This window comes from Haliotis rufescens, unplaced genomic scaffold, assembly GCF_023055435.1.
Source record: "Haliotis rufescens isolate VD_foot unplaced genomic scaffold, xgHalRufe1.0.p SCAF_19, whole genome shotgun sequence".
Classification (NCBI taxonomy): Eukaryota; Metazoa; Mollusca; class Gastropoda; order Lepetellida; family Haliotidae; genus Haliotis; species Haliotis rufescens.
Genome location: NW_025963879.1, coordinates 15897215 through 15907524, shown reverse-complemented (window position 1 = coordinate 15907524; position 10310 = coordinate 15897215). Strand labels below are relative to the sequence as shown.

The 10310-nt window shown below is 40.5% G+C and overlaps 1 protein-coding gene across 1 annotated transcript; it reads left to right on the top strand.

Moving 5' to 3' along the window:
- Nucleotides 1–641: 641 nt before the first annotated feature.
- Nucleotides 642–9778, top strand: LOC124137612 (transmembrane protein 208-like). Its single transcript, XM_046504003.2, has 6 exons — nt 642–793; nt 2106–2201; nt 4024–4083; nt 5670–5773; nt 7773–7857; nt 9050–9778. The coding sequence occupies exons 1-6, from the start codon at nt 788–790 to the stop codon at nt 9173–9175; spliced, it is 477 nt and encodes a 158-aa protein (XP_046359959.1). The 5' UTR covers nt 642–787; the 3' UTR covers nt 9176–9778.
- Nucleotides 9779–10310: the final 532 nt, after the last annotated feature.

The window sequence follows — 10310 nt, the reverse complement described above, 5'->3', positions numbered from 1 at the left end:
ACGCCGAAGACCCGGTTCGATTCCCGACATGGGTACAATGTGTGAAGCCCATTTCTGGTGTCCCCCGCCGTGATATTGCTGGAATATTGCTAAAAGCGACGTAAAACCATACTCACTCACTCACTCACTCACTAAAGAAGATAAAAGGGGATTCATTCTAGCAATGTCTGCATCACAGGGAATATTGTCCTTTATTAAAAATCGAGCGAGGAGTGATAAATACGAGTAAGTGAGTGAGTGATAAATACACGCAGGGACTGTTTCAGCCATATAGCGAGGACGACAAGTTATGGATGAATTAAAAAAAGGTTTTCAGTGTATCAAAGTAATAGATTACACCAATTAGTGTTTTATTGATAAGTCAATAACATGTCTAAGTGCATCAATACAAAAACATGTGACTCGGTTTGTAACGTATTCTTGTAATTACGCTGAAGCTTTCGTGCAATGATCACCCGTTCCACTGTGTAAGTAGACAGGTACCCAGTCAAGCAATAGTTGCGACAACTCGTGTCATTCCCATTCGTGACCAACTCGTGTTATTCCGGGGCAAGCCTAATAGCAGTTTACGGAAAGAGGCGAGTGATGACGAATGGAATGGGACAACTTCTTTGACAAGCTCCTCACAGCGAGAGCCCGTTCGAGAGTGTAAGGAAGGTGTCACGCGCTGGGAAGGAGCCTGCTTCTTTGACTGGAGTTGTCCTTCTTGTTTTCCTATCCGGATATAGGGGTCTCTACATTACTTCCGGAATTATTTTTCACGCTACGTCTGTTGACTGGCTTCAAGATGCCGGTAAGTCATGTACTTGTAGTAATTCAGTCATTGGCGTTTGTTCCATATTGTGTGATGGTGTTCTTGTAAGGGGGTACAGTGCAATCCACCATTAAAGCAAAAACTTCCATGAAAGTGAGCCACTTCAGTGAGCGTGACATCTGGCAATGATCAAAGACGTGGACAATATGTTATGGGATGAAATGTGCTATCTATTTGTCGATCCACATCTTAAGCTACTATTGGCATTTCGTTTGCGTATGATCAATTATTTGTATTCATAAAAAGGTATTTATAATAGCTGTGTCGGTCGAGAGACACCTGGGAATGGCTGGATTTATATGACATAGTATGTATGGTTTAATCATGTTAAACATGTTAAAGGGGGGAAGGTTGTTTACCAGCCGCTGTCAAGTTAACCGGGGTTGTAACCAATTCTCGCATTTTGGGTAACAATGCAGTTTACTGTAGTGCTAATTTGCCCAGGCTGCCGACTGTGGTTCTCGCTTCACAGATCTTGCGTGCCTCCTCGATCCTTAGGGTTAGTTTGTTGGGGTTAGGGTAGTTTACCCCCAACTCTATCCTAAGCCCCTGGACCCTCTTCGACTCAAGCACTCCTTTTCATCAATCATTAGGGTAAGGTACCCTTTCCCGACCAAACCCCCTTTACAATCCTTTGCGGTAGGCATGGTAGGGTACTGCTTAGTTCTTTCAACGAAATATTCAAATGCAATTTAAAGAAACTCCATGCAATTTTTATTGTGTTCTGCTGAGTAAATGGCCACACTGCTTGCACATGAAGGTTAACAAGTGGGTGCGGGATACACCCAACTCACCTAAAATCTGACTCGCCTAAAAAGATTTTGACCCGACTCGCCTAAAAGATTTTGAGCGAACTATGGTCGGTTTTTGTATTTTAGAATAAGTATGTAACTATCTGAAATACATAGTAATGCATTTTATACACATAATGTACCTTAATGTTAGTGTTGTAGTCTCTATCTCTATATCTGTGCTGATAACTAATTATTTGTGATATCACCTGGGGTCCTGTGGTAGGGTGTTGGGTAATGAGATTAACTCATTGGCCTAGCTTAGCTTCCAGTTGGCAACAAGCCTCCACACAGCTATAATTAAAAATAGGTAAAGTGCACTACTCATCAATTTTGGATGGTTCTTGAACAAAATTTGTTTTGCATTGTAAGTTACCAATGACTTGGTTTTTAGCATCAACAGTAGACATGGCATGTGTCTAGATAATAGAACCGTTTTTCACATCAATGTGCATTTCTTGTTCAGCGCATATTCCATGAAATATTTTCTTTTTTTTCAGCCCAAAGGGAAACAAGGGACAAAAGGACAGAAGCAAATTGATGAGGAAAATAAACAATCACTGAAGTTTTATCTTATCATTATTGGAGGTGTAAATGTAAGTGTTCCATATGCCTCTATTATTGTTATCCAGAGAATGCTGTTTATGGATTGATTCATGTATTATGTTGTTGATTATTATGCCTTCTGTTGTTGATTATTATGCCTCGTGTTGTTGATTATTATGCCTTGTAAAATGTTTAGGTTAACTTGAATCTAGTCCATTATAGTATCTACATGATTTAATACATACGATTCATGGTAAAGATCATCACTCTATCACATGACACCATGTAGGACAGGGACGGTTAACTTGGGTCCCCGGGTCGAGTGGGTCCTGAGTAGGACCCTTGTACCAAAGGGACTACCCGGACCCGTGGTTAGTCACATGACACATTGTTTTATGACAAAAGTTATCTTAAACTCTATGTTTACTCTAAAAGTCACTAATGTGACTATGCACCAGATTGTTTTATATTTGTATGTAAATATGTTTTGCCAGGGCTAACGTCACACTTTTCCCCAACGAACAGTTTGTGCCTATCTCTTGAAACCTACAGCAGGTACCTGGGTAGGGTCAGGTAATAGGGGGATGGTTACCCATAAATTTTGACTTGCCCCAGCCCTAATACAGTGTGTATGGGAAGTGAGGTAATTTGTTGCATGAAAACTAGATATTTAACACAGTAAACATGGTAAAGGTGAAACATTCTGTCAGTACACACAAATGTAGAGAATGGACGCAGAAAAAAAATATACTGTGTTTAAAGGGACACACATTAATATTCATTGTACCTATAGCACATCAAGAGCAGTTATGGATTTTATTTCATCCATCAATCATGAGCACTGACTCTCATATTTCCGACTGAATCCGTGGTTTTGTGGTAGAGCATCCGCCCGGAGAGCGGAAGATCCGGGGTTCAACCCCCGGCCGAGTCATACAGAAAAGTGTTAAAAGATGGTTCTTGTTAATTCCCAGCCTGGAGCTCGGCATTAAGGGGCTAAAACAAGGACTGGTTGGCTTGGAGTCAGTATACTGTGTCTGAGTTGGGTATTCATGTAAAACTGTGGTATCTCAGTTGGCAAGCACTTTAAATTGGCATCAGTCCGGACTAGTACAAGCAGCCACACTCACACATATATATACGTGCAATAATCTTGAACGTGACATTACACTCCATTTCACCTAACCTCACCTGGCAAGGACCCATAAAAATACATACTGGGGTCCCCAGAACCCCACTTTTGTAAATCAAGGTAAAACCCTGCATTCTGTCATTTAAAGGAATGACTAGAGACACAATAAACACATTTGGGAATTCCGTTAAACTAGCAATGGCCCCAACATGTTCTCACCTCAGAAATAAGTTTGATGAAAGTTTAACCCATGCAGCCTGTGAGCAGATCCGGGGTAGAACATGTCTTCAGCAACCCATGTTTACCGTAAAAGGCGAATGTGCTTGTCGTAAGAGACGACTAACAGGATCGGGTGATCAGGCTCGCTGGCTTGGTTGGTGCATGTCATCGATCCGAATTGCATGGATCGATGCTCATGTTGTCAATCACTGGATTGTCTGGTCCAGACTCGATTAGTTACAGACCACCATCATATAGCTGGAATATTGCTGAGTACGGCGTTAAACAACAAACAAACAAACCATACATAAGCCAACCCCTTTCCACATAATCTTTTTTCTGGTCTTCAAAATTGGCTTACCTTCAGTCATGTACGGTATGTGTATACATGGTATGTCATCATTGAATGGTATTTTACAATCCATTTTCATAATTATAAAAATGTCCGCTTTAAATCTACATATATCTTTTGTATCTATACATCATCATAATATTGCTTAATATTGTTTTGTTTTTTTCAGGTCTTTTATGTACTTGTCCAGTTTCTGTTTTTCTGGGACCAGTTTACAACAGGACCGATTGTAAGTTATAGTAATAAACATGACTGATGATTTCACACATTATTTCTCAAGGTGTCATGAGCATGATGCAGACTCATGATGTTATGATTAGATGTTGTTAGGTTTTTCTAATAATTTTAAGCTTATTTATGTAATAATAATTTACACATCCAAGAAGATGCTAGATACTTCTGATTTGACCTAGAAACCTATGATGGTGGGGTCGAATCCCGGTTCACCCTGATTATGTTTCTAGTTTTGTCAGGATCATACTCATGCTCGCGGGTTTCACCGAAGTGGTAAACGTCTAAGACCTGCATCACTTCGGGTTTTCACACATTAAGCTAACACTCCGTGATATAACTGGAATACTGTTTGACAGCTATCTGTTATTCGTTGTTATTTAGAACCATTACATGAATATGTCAGTTATATAGATTGAGCATGTTGAGTTGTTATGTTGATGACAACCAAAGTGATTGTTCTGTTTTCTCTGACATGCCAGATTTGTATCACAAATATAGGGTAACCAATACGATTATTAATTTTCGAATACAATAGCAAGTCGGCAGCTGATTTATTATTTGTTATATTCAGTAATGCAATAACAACATAAATTATTTGACATAGTTTGTTAATTATTAATATATTATACATTTATATACTGCACTAATCCAGGTGCTAGTATCTGCTCAAAATCATATGCGACAATGACCAGTGACCACAATACTGTCAAACTAAATAGTATAAGAGTGTTTTCTTTTGACGAAATCTATGCATATAACATGTTCTTATGGGTATTTTTATATAAATGCACATGCTTGCATATTCATAAATATTCGATTCTAGTGGCCATGAATAACGAATTCAATTCATGAATGGATACGGTTATATTCACTGAATACGAGGGTGAATCGTAAAAGCCCTTGTCCATGTTGTCAATACTATTTCCTACTGTTTCACTGATTGTACAATGGGTGAATGAGTGAATGTGGTATAAAAGTGCAGTCAAATTGTTGTAGGTGGGTTGGTTTTCCGTGCCAAATGTTTTGTTATTATGAAACAAGATTGGTTATACAGGGCATGTCTATGTATGAAGGCACCGTGATTCGCTGTGCAGAGTTGTGTCCCTTGGGCACGCCAGGCACCCCTGATTGTGTTTCTAGGTTTGTCAGCACCATGCCTGTGCTCGTGAAGTGGTAAACGTCTGAGACCTGCATCCCTTCCTCCATCATTAAGCTGACATATAACTGTGATATAACTGGAATACTGTTAAAAGTGGCGTAAAACGCAACTCACTCATGTATGAATGGGTAACAATTTTTGGCATATTTGACATTTAAAAACATGTTTTTGTTATTTGACCTGCTAATACTTTGAATGACATCATGCTACATTCGCAGCATCCCTACAGTCACAGCAAGTCACAGTTAAATCATGAAAATGTCCTGATGACAATCGTCTCCAGCAAAATCTCGACAACTGTGTTGAAAATGTCATGCCCACTGACAGCTTTTGATAGCTATAAGCTGATGAGTAAAACATACATATTTATGTGTGAATCTTCTCCTTTGAAGTCTTTGATGATGTATTTTTTTTGTTGACAGGTGATGTTTTTACTAGCACTTGGTATTCATTTTGCAAGTTACCAGTTTATGGGGTCAATAGCTTCCCGCAATCTGGACCTCAACATGGAATCCGGCATGGCAGAGTATGTAGCTGCTGGTCTCACTTGTACCTGCACACACTGTACTGCTTCATCTCACAGTACTGCTTCATCTCACTTGTACATACACACACTGTACTGCTTCATCTCATTTGTACCTACACACTGTACTGCTTCATCTCACTTGTACCTACACACACTGTACTGCTTCATCTCACTTGTACCTACACACACTGTACTGCTTCATATCACTTGTACCTACATACACTGTACTGCTTCATCTCATTTGTACCTACACACTGTACTGCTTCATCTCACTTGTACCTACACACACTGTACTGCTTCATCTCACAGTACTGCTTCATCTCACTTGTACCTACACACACTGTACTGCTTCATCTCACAGTACTGCTTCATCTCACTTGTACCTACACACACTGTACTGCTTCATCTCACAGTACTGCTTCATCTCATTTGTACCTACACACTGTACTGCTTCATCTCACTTGTACCTACACACTGTACTGCTTCATCTCAATTGTACTTTCACACACTGTACTGCTTCATCTCACTTGTACTTTCACACACTGTACTGCTTCATCTCACTTGTACTTTCACACACTGTACTGCTTCATCTCAATTGTACTTTCACACACTGTACTGCTTCATCTCATAGTACTGCTTCATCTCACTTGTACCTACACACACTGTACTGCTTCATCTCACTTGTACCTACACACTGTACTGCTTCATCTCACTTGTACTTACACACACTGTACTGCTTCATCTCAATTGTACTTTCACACACTGTACTGCTTCATCTCATAGTACTGCTTCATCTCACTTGTACATACACACTGTACTGCTTCATCTCACTTGTACCTACACACACTGTACTGCTTCATCTCACTTGTACTTACACACACTGTACTGCTTCATCTCAATTGTACTTTCACACACTGTCCTGCTTCATCTCATAGTACTGCTTCATCTCACTTGTACATACACACTGTACTGCTTCATCTCACTTGTACCTACACACACTGTACTGCTTCATCTCACTTGTACATACACACTGTACTGCTTCATCTCACTTGTACCTACACACACTGTACTGCTTCATCTCACTTGTACTTACACACACTGTACTGCTTCATCTCAATTGTACTTTCACACACTGTCCTGCTTCATCTCATAGTACTGCTTCATCTCACTTGTACATACACACTGTACTGCTTCATCTCACTTGTACCTACACACACTGTACTGCTTCATCTCACTTGTACTTACACACACTGTACTGCTTCATCTCAATTGTACTTTCACACACTGTCCTGCTTCATCTCATAGTACTGCTTCATCTCACTTGTACATACACACTGTACTGCTTCATCTCACTTGTACCTACATACACTGTACTGCTTCATCTCACTTGTACTTACACACACTGTACTGCTTCATCTCAATTGTACTTTCACACACTGTCCTGCTTCATCTCATAGTACTGCTTCATCTCACTTGTACCTACATACACTGTACTGCTTCATCTCACTTGTACCTACACACTGTACTGCTTAAACTCACTTGTGCCTACACACACACTGTACTGCTTCATCTCACTGTACTGCTTCATCTCACTTGTACCTACATAGACTGTACTGCTTCGTCTCATAGTACTGCTTCATCTCATTTGTACCTACACACAATGTACTGCTTCATCACTTGTACCTACACACTGTACTGCTTCATCTCACTGTACTGCTTCATCTCACTTGTACCTACACACTGTACTGCTTCGCCTCATAGTATTGCTTCAACTCACTTGTACCTACACACTGTACCGCTTCAACTCACTTGTACCTACAGACACTAGTCTTTCATACTCAGTATAAGCAATCCAAACAAATCTTAAGAGAAACCAAGATTTATCTTTTTTCTGCTTCCCAAGCTTAAAAAGATATGTTCATGTAAAAACTAATCATTCGTTTATATACCATGTATACAGTCTGCTTATTATAGAACTATTCTTATAATTATGTTTCAGGCATTCTAAGGACCTGCTGATTCTCACTGCTATAGTACAGACACTGTCTCTTATATCAAACTATTTCTGGATTTTTTGGTTGTTGGTAAGTGCTGACTTAAGTGTTCAAATCTTTGTTCAACACAAATTTTCAAAATATGCTAGAGGTGCCTCAATAAAATCTCGAATTGTTTTCAATATGACATCACGAGGACATTCATCACTGATAGAAATCAGTCAATTATTACGGTATTATCATTGATTCCAACAACCATGGTGTGGGGTGGTTATTGCCCCTCATCTCTAACTGCACTAGCATCTACCCAGAAAGGGGGCACGGGTGGCCCAGTCGTCTAAAGGCACCACGATTCGCTGTGCAGAGTTGCACCCCTTGGGCATGTAAGAAACTGATTGTGGGTTTGAATCCCAGTTCGCCTCGATTATTGTCCCCCGCCGCGCGAAAGCGCTTAGCGGGGGATATAGTATTCACATCCGTACGTACGTCTGTACGTCCGTACGTCCCACCTGTTTGTTGCCGCGATATCTCAAGAACTAAACACTGGATTGTCTTCATATTTGGAACTATGGTGTATATACAGACACCGCAGCCACCAGTTTTGGTGGCCTTGACCCAATTTTCAAGGTCACAGCAGGCAAATCTGCTTTTGGAGTTGGAAAACGGTTTTGCCGCGATGTCTCAATAACTAATCGCTGGATTGTCTTCATATTTGGTACTATGGTGTATATACAGGCGGGGGACATTTCGTCACTTTGTGACAAATACTTGTGTTTCTAGGTTTGTCAGCACCATACCTGTGCTTGTGGTTTTCACCGAAGTGGTAAACGTATGAGACCTGCATCACTTTGGACTTTCCTCCCACATTAAGCTGACACACCGTGATATAACTGGAATACTGTTAAAAGTGGCGTTAATCCCAACTCACTCTACCCAGAGAGTGGAAGGTAGAGTCGTTTGATACCCGGCCGTGTCTTACCGAAAGACGTTAAAAGATGGTACTTGTTGTTACCCTGTCTGGAACTCGCCATTTAGGGGATAATAGGACTGTTCGGCTCGGAGTTGGTATACTGTGTCTAAGTGGGGTGTCAATGTTAAACTGCGGCAAGGTATGTCAGTGGGCTAGCACAATAAAATAGGCATTTTGTCCGGACTAGTACAAGCAGCCACACATGCATGCACATTGCTATATAAGCTCAATAATCTTGAAAGCAACGTTATTCACCCCATCTCTAACCATGCTACATGTTCAGTACTTTCATGTTTCCCTTTTCTGTCCCAGGCTCCTGGACGAGCATTCTACATGTTGTGGGTAAATATTTTGTCACCCTGGTTTTTCGAGGCCCCTCCAGAAGTTGATGAGAAGAAACAGAAAAAGATGGAGAGAAAAATGAAGAGACACCATTGATGACAATGCCAGCATAATTGTATTTATACCATTCCCTTGTCATATGTTCCCCCACTCATTATCATCTTCCCAAGGCAAGGGAGCTAACTCACTATGAAAGTCCATTTTCCACCCTTGCCAGACTAGGCTGGAATTATGGAGTTACCTTTTTCCAGCAATACCCTCACAGGGGACACCAGAAATGGGCTTCACACATTGTACCCATGTCAGGATTTGAACCCGGGCCTTAGACATGACGAGCGAACGCTTTAACCACTGGGCTACCCGACCATTTTATTAGAAGATAGATCTTGTTTATCGATCAGATCATCCTTACTGGGCACAGCTATTTTGTTTGAAGCAAGTGCAAGTGATATGAGAGGTGGAATCTGATTGGGCAATAGGTGTGAATAGAAGAGACATAACTCGTAATGGTCACTGGTGGCGCTACGATGGAGCCCAGGAGTTCCAGCCTAGTTCAGCAAGGGTGGAAACTGGATTTTTACAGTCTGTTAACTCCCTTGCCTCAGGAAGATGCTCATAATTCACAATCTGCTCTTGTACATTGTCAGATAATCCGTTTGCATTTTAATTAAATGTTATGAATAAATGATTTGAAATGAGTCTTGATGAATTTGTTTTATGAAACAAGAAACGTTAAGAGGTGCAATCCCACATCAGTGTTGATTGGATTTGTTGTAGATATACAGGTGTATGAAAATGTGTTTCTCCAGGTGTACTCTTTTTATACCGCTACCTTGGGCAATCTGAGTATTGTTATTATGTGCTATTATCATGATGTCAATCACTGGATTAGGTGGCCCAGACCATCCTCATATAGCTGGACCATTGCTGAGTGCTGTGCTAATCAACAAACAAATATGCACTGTTATTTCAATCATGTGCCATTCATATCTCTCAGTGTAAGATTTGTAGGACATGCCAATGGAACTTTTAAAACAGGTTCTTGAATGCCAAACAGGAAAATGCAGGTACACACTTTCAGATTGATGTCAAGGTAAGACTGGTGCTGTAACATGGACCATGAAATGAAACTATCCGAAAACTCACAAGCAAGTCTATAGTTTCTAATATTTAAAAGAGTCTCTGTGCTCCTTCCTCTTATATACTATGGGGCTGTCGGGTAGCATAGTGG